A 25,229-nucleotide genomic window follows, 5' to 3' on the forward strand; every position below is an offset into this window, starting at 1 on the left:
CTAGAAAGCCTTTCCGTCCCCCTCCACCTCCGTCGAGGTTCTGTGGTGTCCCCCAGTCCAGCTCCTCCAGGAAGGACAGGGACAAAGGATTTCAGTGGTGTCATCCATCGTCTTCCCATTCCGCCTAGTTCTTCTAGAGGCCAAGGAAGCCAGAAGCAGGTGTTTTGAGGATGCACCCAAGGACGGCGCCCCAGTCACTCCCCAGAATCCACCTCCTGGCTCTTTTCTCAACCTCCTGCACCCCTTCTGGTCAGGCTGGTCACGGCTCACCTCGGACCATTGGGTGCTCGACATAATATCTTCAGGCTTAACCCCTTCAAGCCTCTGGCTTTCTGCTCTCTCCTTCTCTGGTCCTGGAAGGTTACATTCCTAGTTGCAATAACGTCCACCCACCGGTTCTCCGAGATTAGGGCGCTTACCTCGGAACCACCCTATACGGTCTTCTACAAAGACAAGGTCCAGCTGCAGCCACACCCAGCTTTCCTGCCCCAGGTGGTCTCACAGTTGCATACGGGCCAGGACTTTTACTTACCTGTCTTTTTTCCAAAGTCGCATAAGTCGGAGGAGGAGCATAGATTCATTCCTGAGATGTCAGGAGGGTGTTAGCCTTCTACACTGAAAGGACCAAGCCATTCTGCAAGTCAACCCAATTGTTCATCATGGTGGCTGACAGGATGAAAGGTCATCCAGTGTCCACTCAAAGAATTTCTGCTTGTATCACTGCCTGCATTCACTGCTGTTCTGATCAGGTAGGGGTGCCACCATAACTACCTATTCAACCAGGGCACAAGCCTCCTCGGCAACTTTCCTAGCCCAAGTGTCTATCCAGAACAGCTGTAGGGCGGCCAGCTGGTTGTCTGTCCACACGTTCATGTCCCGTTATGCACTTACCCAGCAGGCCTGGAGTGATGCTGGCTTCAGTTGAGCAGTACTGCAAGCCGCTAGACTGTGAACTCCAAGCCTGACCTCCGAGGATACTGCTTGTGAGTCACCTAGAATGGAAGTGACATGAGCAAGCACTTGAAAAATAAAAAACTGTTACCTACCTTTTCGTTCTTCAAGATGTATTGCTCATGTCCGTTTCATTATCCACCCTCCTACCTGAGTTGCCAGCAAGAAGGAACTGAGAGGGCTTAGGGTCAGCACTAATATACCAACGCATGAGAGCAGCGCTGAAGAGGGCGATACAGCTGATCCTACGGATACTGCTAAGGCAAAAATCACCAATGACTGTGCGTGTGATGAGCACGTACATACCTAGAATGGAAAGGACATGAGCAACACATCTCGAAGAACAACAGCTACGAAAATTTAGGTAACCATTTTTTTTTCTAGTGTAGACCAGGCCTTGTATCCAGTAAGATTTCTCTGCACTAAATGTTAATAGTTTTTCATAACTAGATTACATCCTTTAAAATGCCATAGAAATAAAAATAACACTGTTTTTAAATCACTGTACTTTACTAAGTAATTGGTAATAAATCTCTTGCACTACTATCCATGATTAGAATGCCGCATTTCTGTATGATCCTGATTTTTTTTTTTTTTTTACTGGACCCTAATTTTGAGAAAAGCAAAACACTGTCTTCATTTATGTAATAATGCATACATAGGAACCTCAAGAACATTTAATGCAAATATTTAATTGTCTTTCTTTTTACATGGCTTAAAGTAGAATCACCAAATTCCTCTGTTTTCCAGTTACTGATTTATAACTTTCTTTATCAGGAGAGCAGAGATCCTCGGAAACTGCACTGGTTATTTGAGCTGTTGTTGGAGTCTCCTTTGAGTGGTGAAGGAGGATCATTTGTAGATGCATGGTAAAATGTTACCTTCAGACTGCTTTACAGTTGATGGGTAAAGCATGAACAAATGTAAAAGATGTGGATAAAGTTCACTCAGAGTATATTGTGACTGGCCACTGCAAGGTGGAAGAGCCAAGAGTCTAATCATGTACCTGCACATCCCACACAAGAACCTGTCTTAGTTGTAGTTCCTTTTTCATGCCCTTCCCCCTCCTATCCTTAGTTCGCCAGGGGTAGAGTAGGGCCCAGAGGGGAAAAACATTGCTTAAAGCACATCACTATGATTAATTGGATTCAGTTAGGACAGCGGTTCTCAAAGTATGGGGCGTACCTCCTGAATGTGTCAAGGGAGGTGCTAGCTTTGTGCTCTTTTGAGCTCTGGCTGTCAGCCCGTGGTGGCTGGGACTCATGCAGAAGGGCCGCGCACACCTAGGAGGCGGGGATAAAGAGGTCAGCCCTGGAGCGGCAGTAGCAGCACAGAAGGGTGGCAATGGGACGCTTATTTTGCTATAAACAGTGATACTGACACATGTCACTTTTCACATTTCCTCCCTTACTTCTGCACTGCTGCACCCTTACTTCTCAATCTGCTGTGAAAAGTGATATGTGTCAGTATCACTTTTCACATTGCTGTCCTTACTTCTGTGCTGCTGTTGGCGTGAAGCTGCCTTCAGAGCTGGGCATCTGACCAGCAGCTGCTGCTCTCCACTCTGCCTTCAGAGTTGGGTAGCAGTATATGTAGTGGGGGTGGGGAGGGGTGTAAATGACTACAGACACAAAGAAGGGGGGCCCGATTAAGTAAGTTTGAGAACCATAACTATTGTGGAACTATGGTACTGACATAACAGCAATACTGTAATAGTTACTCTCATTTTGTGATTGAAAAGCTTTTATACTCTTGTGTATCTGTAGTTCATGGATATATGTAAATCATTAAAAACAAGACTTGGAAAAAATAAGTTGCAGTTGTCAATACAGCAAAGCTAACTAAAGCCTTCATGTTCCAATTTCTAGCCGACTCTACGTATTGCAGGGTGGCCTTGCACAGCAAGAATGGAGAGTACCAGAGCTGTTGCACAGGTTACTAAAGTACTTGGAACCTAAACTCACCCAGGTTTACAAAAATGTCAGAGAAAGAATAGGAAGGTTAGTGTTCTCTTCTGAAGAATTTTCTTTGTTCTGTTCATGTCCATTGAATACTCAAGTATTATTTATTTTCTTTGGATGATTGTCTTCCTAGGTAAGTGAACATATACATGTAGTACCAGAATAGAAATATTTTATTTATAATATTTTCCAAAAAATAATGTACCCATAAATTGCTATTTAACAGGCACTTTTTGTAAACATAGGGTGATGTCTTGATTCTCATCCTGTTGTTTCACGTGACCTCTCATTTTCACACTGGGAGAGCTCTAAAGCTCTAGAAACAAATGAACTGTACCCAACCCCTGCCAGACCAAGGTGAAATTTTCAAAACCACCTAAGCTCCTAAGTGCCATTGAAAGTCTATCAAATTGTAACAAGTTAGAACCTATAACTAATGAATAATTAGGGTCTCAGATGTGCTAGAGTGGTTTTTTCTAGAAATATTTATAGTCAGAGAATAATCTGGAATCATAGCGATGTAGGGCTGGAAGGTACCTTCAGAGGTCATCTAGTCCAGCCCTACATGGTGAAACAGGACCAAATACACAGTCCTAGACTATACATGACAGGTTTTTGACTAACCTGTCCTTAGAAACCTCCAATCATAGGGATTCTACATCCTCCCTTGGAAGCTTATTCCAGTGCTTAACTATCCTTATGATTAAAAGGTTTTTCCTAATATCTACTTAAATCTCCTGTGCTGCAGATTATGGTGATTATTTCTTGTCCTACCTTCAACAGCCATGGAGAACAATTGATCACCATCCTTTTTAGAAAAGCCCTTAATATATTTGAAGATTATCAGGTTTCCCCTCAGTCTTTGTTTCTCAAGACTAAATATGCCCAGTTGCTTTTAACCATTTATTATTGTATGATTCATTTTGTGTGTCTACAGTTTGCAACCTTCAGGAAAGAGTTATAAGTAAACAGCATATCTTTTCATGTACAGTATACAAAATAGCATGTTTGTCAGAAATAAGAAAAATAATTCTACTACAGGATATCAAGTTACCTACATGCCAAATAAGATTCCGAATGCAATAGATAGACATTGTCAAAGATGAAAAATGTGAACTCATTAAAAATAAAAGCCATAGCATTTTCCCCCCTTGAGTCTTTCACTTTCTCATTAGGTGAAAACAGTTCTTAAGCCCTCAATTAATTGTTTTCCTCATGTTCTCACTGAGGTTTAGATGTGTGTGTATATATAGTGAAGCAACTCAGTGAACTGAGGTTATTTGTCTTGGTGCATTGTACTCTTATGGTGTAATGCCTCAAATTGAGGTAAAGATCTGAATCACAATGATGTTGCATTCTGTTTCAGATAGCATTTGGTTTTATTTATTTTATGTGGTCTACAGGAAGAAATTTTAAATTTCAGAAAAGTATTAAATTTCAACTAGTAAAATGCAGCAAATAGCCACTGAACACATTTAACTGGTTTCTTCATGTTAATGTATAAACTTGCGTTATTTATTTTTAGTGTTTTGACCTACATATTCATGATAGATGTTTCCTTGCCAAATACTGCTCCAACAAAGTCCCCTCATGTCCATGAGTTCACTACGCGAATACTTGAAAAGCTCAAACCTCTTATGGAAGTGGATGAAGAAATTCAGAACCATGTTATGGAAGAGAATGGAGTTGGTGAACAAGATGAGCGAACTCAGGGCATTAAACTCTTGAAAACCAGTGAGTTGCTGAATTTAACTTGTAAAAACAGACAATATGTTTGGCTGCACAGAATTATGATTGAGTACTGCAAGTGGCATACTTACAATGTGCAATTTTGCCTGTTACATTAGCTTTATACTAAAGAGGTGTCTGTACCTCTTGTAGGTTGGACTGTGTTAATGTATAACTTATTCCAAATTACATGACTATGGCTTGAGTAATAATTATTCTAATGAAAACTCATGGGCTCTAACATAAGAACACAGGGCCAAACTTACTGTTGATGCAACTCCACTAACATTAGTAGAAATCTGGTGAGATATGACAGTAGTGAATTTGGCCTATACATTTGTCATTTTGCTTGTTGATCTTGTTATTCAGTAAGTATTTCTGTCTTTTTATAAACAGTCCTGAAGTGGTTGATGGCAAGTGCAGGTCGGTCCTTCTCCACAGCTGTCACAGAACAACTCCAACTCTTACCTTTGTTTTTCAAGGTACCCATTTTAATTACTGAGCTTTTAGTCACATTTGGTTTAAAAACAAGTTATAAAAATAAATGAATAAAAAGCAATGTTATGATTGATTTTAAAAAAATTTTTTTTTAAATAGAAAACTGTGCATATATATGGCTAGCCAAATTCTGCCCCAACATCCTCCTTTGCTTATGTGTGAAATTGATAGTGTACTTATAGAAGCTGGAACCATTGGTCTAGCCTTTTTCTAATACGCCCTCTCATTCTTGCACATAGAAATATATGATTGATCTTATGGAGGAATCCTGAGCTGTTTCAAAATGATGAAAGGGTGCAGAGAGATCCAGATATTTTTCAGGTGTATGCTCTTACAATGGACAGGCAGAACTTGGCCAGAGTTTCTGAATGCGGAGTCTTAACGGTCACACTTGGTAAGGGAAGTAGAGTAGTGTCCAGCAGACCACTATTCGGTTTCATACTTCAGAAACTCTTTTTATGCAGTGCTGTTTAGCTGCAGTTTTCTAGAAGATTACAGAGTGTAGTCACTTAAACTGTTTTCTTCTGCAGTTACTCCAACACCATAGTGTTAGCAGGTGTGAGACCCTTACATTTTCAAAGGTGGAGTTACTCTGTAGGTCTTGGTAGGCTCCTGTAGTCCTTCTACCATTCATAAGTTGAGACAGCTCATCTCACCACTACTGCATAGAATGGGACAGCTTGCTTTTCACGGCAGTTGGCCTTTTGGCCTAAAATATGACTGATATAAGGAACCTATTATTCTTAGCAGGCTTTCTCTAGATTATACTGTCCACCCTAACCCAAGTCACTGTGAATAGACACGAGTACCTTTAGACTTGGAATATCACCATCTTCACTTTTTTTTCTCTCCAGTGGTGGAAACAGCCCCTATAGTTATATTAAGATCAAATTCAATTAATAGACAGCAACAAAGCAGGCTTTTTCACAACTGTTAAGGCCATGAAAAAGAACAGCAAATTTCATTCAATTTAGAATTCACAAGGGATTCATCATTAATTCCTGCATACTGAATGTAAATTAGACAAAGTCTTTTTAAAAAATCCTGTCAATTTACATTATGATGAAAGACTACTGTTGTTCTATGGCAATGGAAAAAATCAAAACTTTGCTTAGGCAAACTTCGTTACTTTAATCCTTGGTTACCAGTTTTGTCAGTTTGTACCTTTTTTAAAACAACATACTCTCGCTCACTTTTCATTTAATCAGCTGGGAGTTCAGGATCCCTTGTGTTCTATATCGGCCCATCATAAGAACTTAGCAAGGCAGAATAGCATCCATTTCAGTTTAAAGTACAGGTTACCTTTGTGGGAAGAGTCATTCTTACTTTAATAAAACGTCAGATCAGCTAGTTATCTAAAAATAACGTATGTCCCCAAAACACACAAAAGGGTTACTGATACAAAAATATATTGCTAATATTTCCAGTTTAACTTTTCTTCTAACTCAGTGGTAGACCTGGAATTCTTCTTTGAGTAATGTCCTATGGGTTCTCCACTGTAGTTGTGTCTACGTCCCTAGACTGCTGATCGGAGAACTTTGGAAGCTGTGTCCGTTGGGCCAGCACATGCGCTGTCTCACCTTGTACTGCACCACGAGGCTAGCCAGCGCTCAGGGGCTAAGGGCTTGTCTACGCTACAAAGTTTTGTTTACAAAACTTATGTCAAAAAGAAAAGGAGTACTTTTGGCACCTTAGAGACTAACCAATTTATCTGAGCATAAGCTCTCGTGAGCTACAGCTCCCTTCATCAGATGCATCTGATGAAGTGAGGTGTAGCTCATGAAAGCTTATGCTCAGATAAATTGGTTAGTCTCTAATGTGCCACACGTACTCCTTTTCTTTTTGCGAATACAGACTAACACGGCTGCTACTCTGAAACCTTTCAAAACTTATGTCGACACCCAAAAGTCGACAAAACAAAAATCACCAAAGGGTGTTCACACTTGCTCCTTCTGTCGATAGATCATGCCCACATTGGGGACACCAATCATCAACAGGGTGAGCAGTTCACCATGGGTATATATCCCACAGTGCAGTGTTGTGGGAAGGAAGAGCTGATCGCTGCGCATCTTGGGATTCTCTGTGAGTTCTCCCACAGCCCCCTCAGCTGCCAAGAGCAGCATCATGAGCAGCTCTGTGAGCTCTCCATGTCGAGGAATCCCCACCCCCTGCAGCAGCAGTCTGCCTGCTGCTGTGTTCCTAGTGCAGGACAGAACAGGAGCATTCCAATTATTTTCTCTTTGTTTGTTCCCCAAACGGAGCAGCACACAGATACTTCCTGGAGCTTTGAAGGGGGAGGAGCGCATGCCTGCAGGGCAGCAGAGATCAAAACACTGAGCAGAGCAATCAGGGCAGGCATTGTGGAATACTGGGCGTTTTTCGCGACAAAAGTCCCATTGTAGTGTGTACGCTCTTGCTGTTTTGTCTCCAAAAGGCAGTTTTTGGCAACAAAACTTGCCAGTGTAGACAAGCCCTAACAGTCCTGCTTTCCTTCTCAACTGCCCCAGCTAGAGATGGAGCTTTAGCTGTCCATTGTGGATTGTTTATTCTTTTACAATTGCTAATTTTTAGCTTCCTTAGAAGCCTCTTTTGTTTCTTTTCCTCCTTCTACTGTTTATTTGGCCATTGCCTAAAAGAAGAAGAATGGACTTTGTTCTTCTGTCAACCCACTGTGGGGGAGACCCCCCTGGACAAGGCTCTCTGGGCTTAAAGAAGTGCTGCACTTACAGTGAGGCGGTCCCGGTTGTGGACAAGCACTCCCCGTGCATCTGTTGCCTTGGCGAGGGCCATATCCAACAAAAGCGTTCTCTCTGCCAGTAGCCCAGCTCTTTGCTGAGAAGACTTGACACCTCCCTCCACACCTTGAAGGATTCCAGGGCCACCCTCCGGTTGCTGGGAATCTACACTCGGGGACAAAAGAGATCTTTTAGCCCCCAATCCCAACACATAGATTATTCATCTCAATTCCCATCACAGCACCATTATGAGCCACAAAGGAAAAAGGGAAAATTCCCAAAACATAAGGCATCTGGTCCACAATCTTCAACCCAGCCCCTGCCTCTCAGCACTACTTTTTTGAGGGGCAGGTCGAGGCACCATAAGACTACTCCCCAGTACTGTCTATGACCATGCACCTATTTGGCCACCATTTGGCAGGGTTCCACAGTGCCTGGGAATGCATAATGTCGAACAGATGGGTCTTAGAAATCATCTGATCCAGGTACTCCATCCACTTCACCTCTCTACCCCCTCCACAACACTCTTCCCTGTCACTCTTCAGGGACCCTTCTTATGAGAGTCTGCTACAACTGGAGATAGAATGACTCCTCCAGTTAGGAGCTACAGAACCAGTTCCTCAACATCTACAAGGCAAGGGGTTCTATTCTTTTTACTTCCTAATACCCAAAAGGGAGGGAGGTTGGAGACCCATACTGGATCTCAGAGCTCACAACAAGTTTGTCAAAGCTCAGACGTTCAAGACGGTCACCTTATCGATGATCATTCCATCTCTGGAACAGGGAGACTGGTTTTCAGGTCTTGACCTACAGAGCGTCTACTTTCATATTTCAGTACTATCAGCTCACAGACAATTTTTCAGATTCACTCTGGGACACACCATTACTAATACAGAGTCCTCCCCTTCAGACTCTCATTGGTCCCTATTTTCCGAAGTTCTCTCAGTGGTAGCCACTCATGTACATTCACAAAGGATAATGATCTATCCTTACCTGGACGATTGTCTCCTCAGAGCCTGATCGCTCTAGGAGGCTCATTGAACCATCAACACCATTATACATTTGTTCACAGAACTGGGCTTTCAGATCAACACCCAGAAGTTGACCCTCACGCCAATGCAACACCTGGAATTCATGGCGGTCGACCTGGATGCTCTGCAGGCCAAATCTTCCTACTTCAACACAGGTTCCTATCCCTGGTCTCACTCATAGACACGGATCAATGCAGTCCTCAAGTACCAACCAGACTCTGCCTCCAACTGTTGGGGCATATGGCAGCGGGCACAGCTGTGATACTGCACACCAAACTCCACATGCAATGCCTCCAACTATGGTTCAGTTCAGTTTACAGGCCGAACAAAGACAGTGTGGACAAACCCCTGTCACTACCTACCATGATCAAAAGCTCCTTGGACTGGTGAAAGAACCTAGCCAATGTATACAAAGAGATTCCCTTCTCACAGAGGACGCCATCATCACTGCTTACAACCGATACATCACTCAGCAAATGCTTACCTCTGGAGATATCTCTACACATCAATCTCCTTGACCTGAGAGCGGTCAGGAATGCCTGCACCCATTTCTTCCCGCTGATAGCAGGATCACATACAAATACCCTAACAGACAACATAGCCTGCAGATACTACATTTGCCAGGGAGGGGCCAGGTTGCCCTCCTTATGCACAGAAGCAATGAAATTATGGAACTGGTGCATCTCTCACAACATCACCTTGTCCACGGCTTCCTTCCTGGGCATGCAGACCTCAATAGCAGATGACCCCAGTTGCTAATTCACGCACGATCACAAGTGGGAGATGCACCTGTCAGTACTCCATGACTTTTTCACATGATGGGGAACACAATCCACAGACCTGTTTGCTGCATACCAGAACAAGAAGTGGCCATGCTGCTGCTCAAGACAACACTCTCTGAGTTATGTTCTTCTCCCCTGGGACAAGGACCTTCTTTACACCTTTCCTCCGTTTCCTCTACTGCCGAAGGGACTAAGCTCACGGTCCTGATTGCTCCTACTTGGCCAAGATAGACCTGGTACCTTACCTGACACAGCTCGCAATGTGCCTTCCAGTTTCCCTTCCAACCATTCCACATCTCCTCTCGTAAGATAAAGCGTGTACCCTACATCCCTACTTTGGGATTCTCTGCCTCAAAGCATGCTCCTGCATGGTTCCAGCATCTAGAAAGTTGATGCTCAAAGGAAGTACAAGAGGTTCTAATACACAGTAGAAAGTCCTCCACATGACGTACTTACCTGCAGAAATAGTCCAGGTTTCAGATTTGGTGTACATCGTAACAAGTCTCTCCAATGTCAGCAACTCTCCCACATATTCTGGAATATTCTCTGACCCTTAAAGTCAGTATTGTCTCTAAACTCTATTAGGGTCCATCTTGCAGCTGTCACAGCTTTTCAACAACCCATAGAGGGGTACTCGGTACTATCACACCCAACCACTAAAAGGTTCCTTTAGGGTATAATGAATTTCTTCCCTCAACCTTGACTCCTACCCCCTCGTGGGACCTAAACCTGGTACTGAAAGGCCTGACTAGGCCACCCCTTTGAACCAATGGCCACCTGTTCGCTGATGTACCTATCAATGAAAACAGCCTTCCTGATAGCAATTACCTCAGTTAGAAGAATAGGGGAGATAGCAGCTTTGATGTCACATCCCCCCCTAAACAGTATTCTTTCCAGGCAAGATTACACTCAGGCCTCATCCAAAATTCATCCCTAAGGTAACCTCCCCTTTTCGCATGAATCAGTAAGTCCACCTTATAATCTTCTATCGCAAGCCTCACCAAGACAATAGGGAGGCTATACTACATACCTTAGATGTTAGGAGAGCTCTAGCATTCTACAAAGGCCGTCAGGAAGTCCCCATGACTTTTCCTCATTGTGGTGGAAAGATCCAACAGCTCAGCAGTATCAGCCCAAAGACTCTGTAAGCAGGTCTCGAATTGCATCAGTCAGTGCTACCAAATTTGTAATGTGACACACACACCCCGACTTGATCCAGACATGTTCCTCAAGATTGATTTCCTCATCTGTCGCTTTTTTCAAGGATGTCTCTGTCTCAGAAACCTGCAGAGCAGAGACATGGACGTCAGGCCACACTTTTACAGAACACTATGCGATCACTTGGGACTCTGCCTCTGATGCCATCTTCGGCTCCACAGTACTGTCATCTCTAACTGACGCCACTCCAAAGTCCCAGGCCTCCAAAAGGGGTACTGCTTAGGAGTCACCTGCAGTGTGTTATGCATATAAGAAGCACACGGGATCTTTTTCAGGGGAAAAACCTTCATCAACTCAGATTTCACCATTCCAAGTATTGTTCCAGGGATTTGAATTACCCATGCCTGTACTTACTTTTTTATATATACTTCTGCCACTATGCCCTCAGGGCTTCCAACCTGTTTTCCAATTTTTTTATTTGTTGCCTGCCTGCTTGTCTGGGCCCGATTCTGCTTTCCTCGTTGAACTGTCCCTTTTTATGGACACAGGCTTTGTTCCACTACCAATTTAGCAAGGAGGGTGGGCTCCTCAACAAGCCCCCACCCTTCCTGGTCCCTTTCCTAAAACATTTCTTTCAAAATTGCGAAATCACCACAATATCACTCACAAAATATACTACACTGCCCAGACTCCTATCCTTCAGAGTTTGGTTTAATGGAGCAAGATCTATTTAAAAGGAGTAATCTCTTGAACAAAGTATCATCTTTGATTGCTTCCTTTTAAACATTTCCTACACAGGTGCTACCACTATTTGCCCACACTCCTATATCCTTCAGAGTTGGGTCTCACATAGAAAATACCGCCTAAACATATTTCTTTATGAATCTCTTTTACCTTTATAACTCTTTCTGCGCCCACGCTCATGCTGGGACTTACAAAACACAAAAGTCTATAATCACTAAAAAGAACTCTGCCTGACAGAGCAGGAGGGGGAAACACTAAGCCCCCTACCTTTTGGGCTCGATTCTGCTACGACCAAGAGTATATCATCTATGCAATTTTTCCCCGACAGATGGGTAGGAGCGAGGACTCTAACCCTCCCCCTTATGGCCCAGCACTTCTACGACCGGGGGTGTGTATAACTAGACAGTTTGTATATATCTTATCGATATCGTTTTCCCCAACAGACGGGTTGGAGCGAGGGCTCTAATCCTCCCCTTATTGCCCGACACTTCTACGCCCAGGGTTGTGCACACCTGAATGATTGATCACTTTATACGTATGGTATACCTTTTAACAATATTTAGCAGTATGTTCAACAATCACAGTGCATGTCTTCCCCCTTTCGCAATTCTCCACCAAAAATGTTGTGCTTATAAGAAGCACACGGGATCTTTTTCAGGGGAAAAGGCAATACGCCGCGTTTATTGAAGATACAACAATTAGCATATGCATTCAGTCACACCACACACACAAACACACACACTGTCCTGCCAGTCGATGTTATAGTTACCAGTCCAAAGTCCAGATCAACCTAATGACCAGCTAGGTTGATCAGCAGTAGGGAGGAGCCAGGTTTCATTGGTAGCAACACGATGCTTCGGGGAAGTCTTGGCAGGATGAACCCTAAGTTTCATGGCAAGGCACCCTGTTTATATAGTGATTTTCCTTCATTGGGATCAATGAGTTTTTTGCACTATCATGCTGTAATCAACTGTTGTTTGACAAGTGCTTGTTTGTTTTTTTTAACTTGTCCTTCTTATTCTTTATCTTGTTCTTTCATCAAGTTCCTCAGGGAGTTATCCCATGCTGGTTTTGATCACAGCTATTTTGTCCCCATTGATAGGTGCCTGTCTTATTTTTAGAGTCATTAATTTGCCCTCCTCTGACATTTCAATAGGAGCGTGTTGCAGCCTCCTGGTGCCCTTGCATTTGTTTCTGGTTTCTTTCTTGTACATCTGGCTCAGCGATGGCCTTCACACTTATTTCTTTACACATACATTCCTTATTTGCACACACAACAAAATTAATTTACACAGAACATTTTGAACAGAAACATCCTTCAACTCTGTATCCAGCAATCACTCACACCCCCTGTAGTTACTGTCCTTTGTTCCAGTTTCTTTCAGGTATCCTTGGGGGTGGAGAAGCTATCTCTTGTGCCAGCTGAAGACAAAATGAAGGGGTCTCCCAGGGGTTTAAATAGACTCTCTTGTGGGTAGAGACCCCCTCCTCTTGTCTATGCAAAGTCCAGCTCCACGATGGAGTTTTGGAGTCACATGGGGAAGTTACATGTCCATGCATGACTCCGTTTTTACAGACAGCAGCCATTGTCCACATGCTACACCTCTACCCCTATATAACGCGACCCAATATAACACAAATTCGGATATAATGCGGTAAAGCAGCGCTCCGGGGAGGTGGGGCTGTGTGCTCCGGTGGATCAACACAAGTTCGATATAACGTGGTTTCACCTATAACACGGTGTGATGGGGTTGGGACTCACCACCGCAGGGCTTCCTGCTGACTCATCAGGGAATTAGCTCAGTCCAGTGTGGAGCGCCCTTCACTGGTGGTGTCCTGTCCGTCTCTCACCCTCTCTTGGACCCGTGTTGCTCCTTCCTTGTGACGTCCTCTTCAAGACACTGCCCTCCAGCAGTGCCTCCTAGTCCTTGTTCACCCCCTTACTGGGGGGGGGGGGGGGGATTATCAGCAGTCTTTCACTTTGCCCAGCCACGGCGGCCAACCACACCCCAAAGTCTAACCCCTTTTGCCAGGGGTCCAGTGCAGTCCACTATCGCCACATCCAACAGCTGGGTGTATGTGCCATGGGGAAGGGGGGGACCCAGGCCCGCCCTCTACTCTAGGTCCCGACCCAGGGACCCTTTGGCAGCAGCCTTCCTGCCCTCCTTCTCTCCCCTTGTCTGCCTCTCTCCCTGGGTCATTCCCCTTTGTCCCCTTTGCACCGGCCCGGCCCCTCCCTCAGGGCCTGCAGCCTGGCAGATACCGGGCTGGAGTTCCTTCTGCTCCCATCGCCTGCCCCGGACTGCGCTGTCCCTGGTGCTAGTCCCCTTCACCCTCTGAAGGCCTGGGAGAGACTGCCTGCTCCCTTCCTGGGTAGCCTTTATATAGGGCTGAGCCTGGCCCTGATTGGCTATCTCTTACTCAGCCTCTGGCTCCCTAGCAAGCCTTCTCTGAATGGCCGCCCACCTGCACAGCCTCTCTGGCCTGCTGGAGCCCCCTCTAGTATAGGAGTGGGGCAGCAACCCCACTACACATGGCAAGATTTTCTGGCTCCCAAGGACAGCGTTATATCGGGGTAGAGGTGTACCTTGAACATCCTCGTGTAGACTTCTTATGTGGATTGGAGCCTTCCAAGATCCATTGTGCGTTAAGTGCTTCTTGATTGGGCTTCTTGTACTTGCAAATTCCTTTCTAAAGAAGCTGACCAAATACCTTACTATGGCTATTTAAAATCAAACAAGCATACAGCCAATATTCATACCTTCGAATACAACAATGACACATGCATACAAATAGGATGAATATATTCAGTAGATGGTAACCTTTACATAGATATGTTACATGGCATATGTAGCATAAAACATATTCTAGTTATGTTGTATATACATTCATAAACATATTTCCATAAAGCATTATGGGGTGCACCGTCACAGGACGCTGCTACCAAAGTTCTCCGATCAGCAACACAGGGACGCAGACACACCTGCAGTGGAGCACTCACAAGGACACGCATCTCAAAGAACCATCATTACTGCACAAGGTGAATAACTTCTTCTCTATCAGAGATCTTCAGTGAAAGATATCCTCCCCATGTAAGAACAACCTTTAAAACATTGTCATCTTTTCTCAATCAAGTGAATTATTAGCGCATCTGTTGTTTAGCCAATGGTACTGCAACCAGCAGTTGTCAAATTCAGCTGTTATTTTCATTCCAAACCTTGTACAAAGCAAAAGGAGAGAGCCTCTGAGGGAAATAGCCTGGTACCTGAGGAGTTTGAGTTAGTTCCCAGAGGTTGGAGTAGGGCATGTGAACCTCTCAGCAGACAGCCTAAAAGGGGAAAACATGGGTGACCCAGACTGAGAGAGTTCTGCAGTCTCAGGTCCATTTTTCCTCTTCTTTCTTCTATCAAACCGCAAAGGACTTCTCTACTGCTGGAGACAGCAACAGCTGCCCTCTGTGGGCTAGCAAACCGTTCATATACAGGGGGTGACCTGGATAAAAAGTTCTTGTGTGCTTATCTACTGGCAGGGTGGAATTATACCCAAGTGTCTGGACTGGCTTAGAGGATATGAAAGAGAAACTTAATTGGGTATGGAAAACTTTCTGTTTAAACAGCCATCTACTTTATATCCTTCCTTAGAATGTTAAAAACATTTTTTCACACTTTTGCCTAACACTCATTTACCTTACTTAACAAATTTAGGCCAGTTGAGCATTTATAGGTCGATAAATCTTACATGTTAAAATACAGAAATTTTAAACTTTCCTAGACACATGGTCCTCTAAAGTAAGTAGGACCCCTCTTGATGACTGACCCAGTTTTAATCTTTACTACTGAGTTATTAAAACAAATAGTTCCCCCCTCAGATAACACATTAATTTCATGCAAAGAAGTTTTTCTTTTTTTTCTTTTTCTTTCTTTCAGGATTTTTCTTTAGCAACAAATATTTAACTCTTCCTGTTTTGTTCTTATTTTGTAGATTGCACCAGTAGAAAATGACAATAGCTATGATGAACTCAAAAGAGATGCTAAGATGTGTTTATCATTATTGTCTCAGGGATTGCTATATCCTCAACAAGTGCCTTTGGTACTCCAGGTGCTAAAACAAGTGAGTGTGATCTAAATTGTTTTAATGAATGCACATCACTTTAAAACCTGTTGAGCTTGTTATTCATACAAGGTAACTTGAGTTAACAATTATGAAACTAAGTATTTCTTATTTCCTGCCAGTGCTCCATGTGCAAAGGTCTTCTGCAGTTTTTGAAATGGTTTGCTGCTTATATTCTTTGAGTCTGTATAGTGACACTGTTGTTAGTGTAACTACTTTATTCGTTCATTTCTATATTGAAGTGGCATACATCTCACCAAAATCATGAATGTTTAAGTACTTAGTTAAACTCTTGATTGCAGTAATTCGCTGTACACCAGCCAAAAAGGCAGCACTACTGAGACTGCTGACTTCTTTTGCTTTGTAATAAATTCCATGTTAGTGTTTGGTCATCAGGAACAATAATCTAAATTAACTTTGTAAAATGGCTTTTGTATCAGCTTCCAATTTTTATTTATTGATTGATTGATTGATTGCCAAGCAGAAATACATACTAATAAAGCATTAAACTCTTTGTAAAGAAAGGATTGCCTTTCTTCTAGTTTGTTCACTAAAAATTATACCCAGTGTTTGAAAGTATAGTTATCTTAAGCGGAAAAAGGATTAAACTTACATTTAGGTTCCTATGAGTATAAATCCTGTAAGGGAAAAATACATGAATGTTATGAATGTTTCCCATTTTGTTTCTAACAAAATACTATCTCAAAAAAGTTCTGTTTCCAGTTGTTTCCAGTTTTTTTTTACTTGTCAAATATTTGCCCCAAATGGGATGTAAAATTTATTTTAAGGAATAAAAATAAGTAAGGGTTTAGTAACAAGTCGGCTTAAAATAAAAATGTCACTTTGAAAGGGACGTAGTTATAGTTAAGATTTAGTAATGGGTATTTTTAGTAAAAGTCATGGATAGGACACTGGCAACAAACAAAAATTCACGGCCCCGTGACCTTGTCCATGACTTGTATTATACACCCCTGATTAAATCTTGGGTGTCCTGGGAGGCTCTGGGGACACTGCTGGTGCTGGGGGCACTCTGGGGGTGTACTCCAGGAAAGCCACCTGCCGCCGCTCTGGGGGAATGCTCCAGGGAATGCTCCCTCTATTCGACATTGGTGAGGCCTCATCTGGAGTACTGTGTCCAGTTTTGGGCCCCACACTACAAGAAGGATGTGGATAAATTGGAGAGAGTCCAGCGAAGGGCAACAAAAATGATTAGGGGTCTGGAACACATGACTTATGAGGAGAGGCTGAGGGAACTGGGATTGTTTAGTCTTCAGAAGAGAAGAATGAGGGGGGATTTGATAGCTGCTTTCAACTACCTGAGAGGTGGTTCCAGAGAGGATGGTTCTAGACTATTCTCAGTGGTAGAAGAGGACAGGACAAGGAGTAATGGTCTCAAGTTGCAGTGGGGGAGGTTTAGGTTGGATATTAGGAAAAAAATTTTCACTAGGAGGGTGGTGAAACACTGGAATGCGTTACCTAGGGAGGTGGTAGAATCTCCTTCCTTAGAAGTTTTTAAGGTCAGGCTTGACAAAGCCCTGGCTGGGATGATTTAATTGGGGATTGGTCCTGCTTTGAGCAGGGGGTTGGACTAGATGACCTCCTGAGGTCCCTTCCAACCCTGATATTCTATGATTCTAGGGTGCCCGCCGCCACTGCTGATGGGGGACCACCCAGGAACACTGCTGCTGGCGGGGGTGGGGCAACCCAGGACCACCACTGTTGCTGTGGGGCCCAGTGCGGCTCGGGTATCCTTGCGGTCAGGCGCACTGGAAGGCTACAGAAGTCACAGAGGTCCCGGAAAGTTACAGAATCTGTGACTTCCGTGACCTCTGTGGCAGACTCGCAGCGTTAGACATAGAACAGATTTCCAGTTGACTATCTCAAAAATAAGTTGAAATGTAGTTTCAGAAAGCAGCATGTTCTCTTGGGTCCCTCTCCTATTTTTTGTGGTTTTACAATGGTATTTTTCTGTTAAAATGTATGTCTGTCCTATTTGTAACTTTGTGAAAGACCCACACAAATGAAAAGGAAAACAGACTATACAGAGAAATGGAGAAACTGATAGTATACAAAGTGCTATCAAATGCACAAAATAAAAAAATTGAGCAAATGGATTTTTTCCTTTAATCTTTCAACCTTCATCTACTCTAGAAAAATTACCCATTACTGAAAATGGGTGTCAGTAGTGGATGCAACGTGGTGGTACTAGTTCAACTTTCACCCATTGCTTACATCTTTTGTCAGTAACAAGCATTTTTTTCACAGTTAAAGTCCACTATACAGACAATTTCAATGCAAAATTGAGCATAACTAAACTTTTTGGTCACTTAGAACAGGCTGGTATCTGAGGTCATGAACAAATCAAAAGGTGTGATCTGTTTAGTTTCTCAGTTATATATCCAGTACTACAAATATTAAGTATTTAGATGCTTTGGAAATTTAGCCTAAAAGAACATAAACAAAACAAAGCTAACTATAAGGAGGGAAACCAACTTTTATGCGTAACTTGCTGCAGCAGCACAAAAGGTTTAAGTAATGGTACATGACAATATTTAGAGTAAATCAAATAGATTGTCTACATGCCCTTGTTTTTAATTCCAACTGTTTAATCTTTGTTGCTTTCAGACAGCAAGAAGCAGTTCTTGGCATGCTAGGTACACAATACTGACCTACCTCCAGACTATGGTATTTTATAATCTCTTTATCTTCCTCAACAATGAAGAAGCTGTCAATGACATAAGATGGTTGGTTATAAAACTTTTGGAAGATGAACAGCTTGAGGTAAACATGAAGTTATACCTGTTCCCATGTATTTTGACTTTCAGTGAAAGACATGGAATGTGAATAAAAGAAGCAGAACTAAAGTTTTTTTATATTTATCTTTATATATCTAGTTTCTTGCCTCTTACTGTGTAACTTCATACAAAGAATAGAAAGTTTGCCATATTTAGCACTAATAGAAAATGCATTTGTGTTTAGTTTCTTGAATATATAATAAAAATGCTAACTTGTATAGAATTGTATTCTATATAAAATTCTACTTTCAACAGGAAAACAAAATTATTCCAGAAAGCATTTCATTAGCAATAATAAAATGGCACAAGCCTCCCAATGTTTTCTGTCCTGTTTTAAATACAGTTGGAAGAGAGGTAGTATCTTTACAGTACTAAGGACATAATGGGTATTAGTAGAAAACCCAACCTTCAGATTTAAAATGCATTTCTACTCTAAAATCTGATTATGTAAAAATAACACTTTCTTACTCAGCAGAGGTTACCTGTGTGTATTCATTCACAGCAGCTGATTTTAGTGACAAAAGTAAGTTTTTACTTCATTTGACTCAGATTAGCAATACTGGTTCTGCATTGTTATGAGCAAGTGAACTGGACTCTGTCTAGGCTAATACATCAGAAATAAGTTCCTATTGCAGAACCAAATTCTGGCTTCAGTTCTGAATGTCTTCAGTAGAGTAGCACAGATATAATTTGAAGACAATGGAGTTGCCCACATCTGAGGGCAGAATTTGTCTTGCAGAGCCATTATTACTGGTGTGATGCAAGAGTAATTTAAAAAACAAAAACAAAAAACCTAAGCCTGACTCAGATTCTAGGTTGAATCTGCAGGACTGACTGTTAGAAAAAACATCTTTTTACTTTTTAAATTGAAAAGATTTGCTATGGAAGCCATCAAAATATAGAAACATAACTTTACAATGACCTTTTTATACAGTTTCTTTTCAGAGTAGAAATGCATTTTAAATATCTTCCATTTATCACCACTGTTGAAGTAATTTTTAGTTTTGTGTCTTTGAGAGATTATCAGTGTTACTAGGATTTTCCAGAAGTTTAGTCGGACTAAGGCCATGTCTACACTACAAAATTAAGTTGACATCAAGCCTCCGATTTAAGCAATTTGATCTTGTGTGTCCGCACTACGCTCATTGTGTCAGCGGAGTGCATCCTCACTAGCAGGGCTTGCATTGATGCACGAAGTGCTGCACTTTGGGTAGCTATCCCACAGTGCAAGTAGCCAAGTGGAATTTTGGGTTGGGTTTTCAGTGCCTTACGAGACCAAAACATTGGCATGGGTGGTTATGGCAACATGGCGTTAGCCTCCCATGATGCACTTACGTCCCTCCCTCCCTTCCTGAAATCAGCAGCAAACAAACCAAACATTTTTCACATCTTTTTTCATAAACCTGGGTTACCCACGAGGACACCATAGCACGATAAGCATGGACCCTGCTCAGTTGTACACTGTTGTTGTGAGCATTACAAACACCTTGTGCCTTATCGTGCAGTATTTACATAGCCGATACAAGAGCCGCCACGTGGAGTAGTGTGATGCCACACAACCAGCCCTGCTGGAAGACCTAGAGCGGAGCAATTCACAGTTGCTGGTGACAGTCACGCATCACCTTGACAGGGTTGAGCGCCATTTCTGGGCCCAGGAAACAAGCACTGACTGGTGGGACTGCATCGTTATGCAGCTGTGGGATGATGAGCAGTGGCTGCAGAACTTTTGAATGTGTAAGGCCACTTTCCAGAAACTGTGTGAAGGGCTTTCCTCAGCCCTGACGTGTAGCAATACTAAAATGAGAGCTGCTCTGACAGTGGAGAAGCGAGTGGCGATAGCTGTGTGGAAGCTTGCAATGCTAGACTGCTACCGGTCAATGTTGCATCAATTTGGAGTGGATAAATCTACAGTGGGATCTGTTGTGATCCAAGTTTGCAGGGTCATTAAAAGACTTCTGCTGAGAAGGATAGTGACTCTGGGCAACGTGCAGGACATAGTGGATAGTTTTGCCGTGATGGGGTTCCCTTACTGCAGTGGGGCGATAGACGGAACACACATCCCTATCTTGGCACCTGACCACCTTGCCAAAGAGTACATAAACTGAAAGGGGGACTTCTCAATGGTGTTGCAAGCGCTGGTGGATCACGGGTGGTTTCACCGACACCAACGTGGAATAGTCGGGAAAGGTGCATGACACACCTATCTTTAGGAACACAGATCTGTTCAGAAAGTTGCAATCAGGGACTTTCTTTCCAGACTGCAAAATAACCATTGGTGATGTTGAAATGCCAATCATGATCCTGGGAGACCCAGCCTACCCCTTACTCCCATGGCTTATGAAGCTGTACACAGGTAGCCTGGACAGCGACAAGGACTGATTCAGCCATAGGCTGAGCAAGTGTAGAATGGTGATGAAATGTGCCTTTGGACCTTTAAAAGATCACTAGCGTTGTTTGCTTACTAGGTTAGACCTCAGTGAAAGCAATATCCCCATTGTTATTGCTGCCTGCTGTGTGCTCCATAATATCTGTGAAACAAAGAGAGAGAAGTTTCTGCCGGGGTGGGGGGTTGAGGCAGATTGCCTGGCAGCCAATTTTGAGCAGCCAGACACCAGGGCAATAAGAAGAGCACACTGAGGGACTTTGCGTCTCCAGGAGGCTTTGAAAACCAGTTTCAGCAATGAGCCAGAGTAATGTGACACTTACCTGTGTTGTTCTTTACCAAACTGTCCCCTCCATTGCATTTTCTTCCCTGTAAACTCCACCCCCACCAACCACTGTGTGCTGAATGGATAAAGAGCCTTTTCTGCTCAGTCCATTAAGTTTTACTATGCACACAAACACACAGAGACAGCTAGGAAAAGTAAGATAACCTGGAGCAAAAAGGGCTGATAACACTGTGGGGGGAGAAACAAGGAAAGCTTGCTTACAGATGCACTGCAGTAACAATCAAAGGTGTGGGAATGGGCTCCTTCTGGTCCTTGTGCCCTCCCCTGGTGTTGAGTGCAAGGGATACCGAATACCCCCCCCCCATCCCCGCCTCATAGGACTGTTGTGGGAGGAGGATGTAGAACTTGGTGCTGATGGCAGCAGGTTCAGCATAGGCTGCAGAGGGACTCTAGCATCCAGCAGCCTTTCTTGGACCTCAACACGTCTGATTGCTTCTTCATAATCCGCAGCATCTCTTCCTGACTGGCATGCTCTTGTTCCCTGCATGCTCTCCTGTCCTCCCCGTCCATATCCAGTTTCTCAGACAGTGTAATCCTCCATACTCTGAGTTCCATCTTGTCACTCTCAGAGGCGCGCATTAACTGATTAAACATGTCCTCCCGAGTCGTCTTTTTCCGCCTTGTAATCTGGGAGGTACTCTGCAATCCTTTGCAGAAAGTTTCTGGGAAGGGCTACCTTATTTTGTCCACCACTGTGCCGTTCCGCTATGGGCTGGGACTCCTAGCATTTACACTCCTCTCCAGTGCCAAGGAAGACAACTCCAGCACGGGACTCTCGGCACTGCTCTCCATCACTAATGCCAAGAAAGAATCAGAGAAAAACTGACCGGGGAGCATTCCCCAACCCCAAGGTCTGCGGGGCATAGAGATGCTGACAGTGTGTGACTCGTGCTGGGCCATTCGGAGATGCCAGCGGTGCATAAGATACTGTTGACTCCGACCCCGGGAAGAGCACCATTGAATCCAGCACCTTTGGACTCTCCACCAAGAGAGAGCCACCGGAGTTTGACAGCTCTGGTGCTACCATCCACACCGGAAGCATTTGAGGTAGCGAGGGAGTTAATGACACTCCCAGTACCACAATCTCCCACCATTCAGGAGCTAACACTGGCAGCCCGGTGGAGGAGATCTCCGAATCTTTCCATGCCCTGGTAGACATCTTAGCAGCTTCAGGGCCATCGTGGGTGGCTCTGCCTTTGAACGATGCAATTTTGGACCCCATCAGGGCCTTATGGCAGACTCCTGCATCCCTCCAACCTATTGCAAAGAGGATGGAGATAAAATACTTTGTCCCTCCCAAAGGGTATGAATTTCTATACATGCACACACCACCGGGCTCGTTGGTTGTTTCAGTGGCAAATGAGCAGGAGCAGCAAAGTCAGCAAGGGCCGACTCCCAAGGCCAAAGATGCCAAAAAACTAGACCTTTTTGGCAGGAAGATGTACTCAACTGGCGGCCTCCATCTCAGGATAGCAAACCAGCAAGCACTCCTGAGCCAATATGATTTCAACTCCTGGAGTGCAATAGCGAAATTCAAGGAGCTTTTGCCTCAGGAGTCAGGCGAGTTCTTGGCCCTAGCTTTAGAGGGGAAATCGGTGGCAAGGAAGTCCCTTCAGGCAGCTTTGGATGTGGCAGACTCAGCAGCCCAATCCATGGCTTCAGCTGTGATCGTAAGAAGAAGCTCATGGCCTCAGTCCTTGGGATTGCCCTCTGAGGTGCAGCAGACTGTGCAGGACCTTCCATTTGAAGGCAAGTTGCTCTTTTCTGAACAAACAGACTTGAAGCTGCCTAGTCTGAAAGACTCCAGAGCCACCCTGAAATCCCTGGAGTTGCGTACACCGGCTCCTGCCAGGAAGCACTCTAAGCCCCAACCCATGGCACGCTTCTACCCCCCACAGCAGAGACAAGACTATAGCAGAAGAAGGAGTAAAGGCTATAAGAGAAGTTCTCCATCCCAGTCCTTGTCTGCCCCAATGCCTGCCTCCCTCTCCGCACTCTTGAGGCAATCTGCAGGGTCTAAGCAGGCCTTTTGTTGGAATGCATCAGGACAATGTGTGGATCTGATTTCTCCTATATTTGTGGACTGGTTATCCCACTTCTAGTAGGGATGGGCCCGCATTACCTCAAATCGCTGGATGCTACACACGATAGAACTGGGATACACTCTTCAAGTCAGTTGTTCCCCTCCTTCCCACCCTCCCATTCCCATCCCTCTTCAAGGACCTTCTCACAATCAACTTCTGGACCAGGAGGTGCAGTCGCTTCTAAGGTGGGAGCAGTGGAAGAAGTTCCACCGGAGCTAAGGGGGTCAGAGGTTCTACTGCATTCGAACTGCTGACAGTGTGCTCTCTGCTCTATCTGTTCTGGAAGCTGTCCTCCCTGGCCACCATTACTTTAGCCAGAAGGGTTTCAGAGATCCAAGCCGTTACTTCAGAACCACCATATACAGTCTTTTTCAAGGACAAGATGCAGCTGCGGCCCCACCCGGCCTTCCTGCCAAAGGTAGTCTCACAATTCCATAATAACTAGATTATCTTCCTATCCTATTCATTATAAGAAACCACATTCTAACAGGGAGGAACAGACACACCATGTGCTGGATGTTTGGCGTGCACTAGCATTTTACATGGAAAGGACTGAACTCTTTTGGAAATCTACTCGGCTCTTTATAGCCATTGCAGACAGAATGAAACGCTGTCCACTCTCAGCTCACAGAATCTCATCGTGGATCATTTCCTGTATCCGCACATGCTACAACCTAGTGAAGGTCCCAGCTCCTCTACTGAGAGCCCTTTGTACAAGAGTCTCAAGCATTATCGGCTGCGTTCGTGGCCCAAGTTATGATTTAGGACATTTGTAGGGCAGCAACATAGTCATCAGTCCACACTTTTGCATCCCACTACGCCATCACCCAGCAAGCTAGAGATGATGTGGGTTTCAGCCAAGTAGTGTTACAGTCAGTGTGCCAATGAACTCCAAACTCTCGACTGGTGCAGCTGCTTGGGAGTCACCTACATTGGAATGGACATGAACAAGTACTCGAAGAAGAAAAAATAGTTACTAGCCTTCTGTAACTACTGTTCTTCGAGATGTGTTGCTTATGTCCATTCCAAACCCGCTCCGCACCCCCCGCACCCCGGTCTGCCCTTCTGTTGGAGTTAGGCAGCAAGAAGAAACTGAGGGGACAGCAGGTCGGTGGGGCCCTATATACCACTGTTATGAGGGTGTGACTCCAAGGGGTACCAGAGCCAACCCAAACGATACTACTCAGGGGAAAACTTTCCAGCAGTGGGGCTCGGAGCAAGTAGACACATCTTGAAGAACAACAGTTACAGGAAGTTAGTAACTGTTTTTTTTCAAGTTCCTAAGTAACTTAAATGCATCCAACTTAAAAGCCAGATGTTGATTTGAGAAAACCTAGTATCTCATTGGAGAACAGATAGGCCATAAGTATTCTGACCATCAAAGCAGTACTCTGTGTATTAGAAATGTTGAGAAATTTGGTTTCTAGGAAACTACTAATGCTCAGGATGCACAAATCAAAGCAATTCAAATCCAAATGGTGATTTTAATGCATGTGTGCTCTTGAGAGCACTCGTGAGCATAAATGCTAGGTGCATTACAAAGAGCGTTCATGGGAACCTCAAATGTTTATCAGCAGGGCTTCTAATTTGTGAAATTCTTCCTTTCGGTAAAGCTTTTTAAATTAACATTATACCAATAATGTATTGGATATATTAAAAAGGGTTTTATGAAATCACATGGGTTTGAATATATATATATAATGTGTAATATATAATGTACAGTGCAGAATCATAGTGAGAAATGTTAATGTTTCAGCCAGAACTGAGCCCTTTCACCTCTGGTCCCCAAATACCAGTTTGTTCTGTGTATTATTTGCAAAGGACAACTTTTCCATAATACCTAACTAAAAGTTCATTTTCATGTAACATGTTTCTCGTCTTTGAAGGACAAGAAGTCCCTCTTGTGTCATGCTTTTGTGTAAA

General features: G+C 43.7%; 1 protein-coding gene across 1 annotated transcript in view; it reads left to right on the forward strand.

Moving 5' to 3' along the window:
* PSME4 (proteasome activator subunit 4) overlaps nt 1-25,229 on the forward strand; it is a 216,783-nt gene that overhangs the window by 170,311 nt on the left and 21,243 nt on the right. Inside the window, exons 39-44 of the mRNA XM_074949403.1 lie at nt 1,729-1,820; nt 2,820-2,951; nt 4,438-4,646; nt 5,037-5,122; nt 15,570-15,698; nt 18,324-18,479. Of these exons, the coding sequence (XP_074805504.1) occupies nt 1,729-1,820; nt 2,820-2,951; nt 4,438-4,646; nt 5,037-5,122; nt 15,570-15,698; nt 18,324-18,479 (804 nt within the window). The remainder of the gene's footprint in view (nt 1-1,728; nt 1,821-2,819; nt 2,952-4,437; nt 4,647-5,036; nt 5,123-15,569; nt 15,699-18,323; nt 18,480-25,229) is intronic.

The sequence above is a fragment of the Natator depressus genome, chromosome 3, assembly GCF_965152275.1.
Source record: "Natator depressus isolate rNatDep1 chromosome 3, rNatDep2.hap1, whole genome shotgun sequence".
In the NCBI taxonomy this organism is placed as follows: Eukaryota; Metazoa; Chordata; order Testudines; family Cheloniidae; genus Natator; species Natator depressus.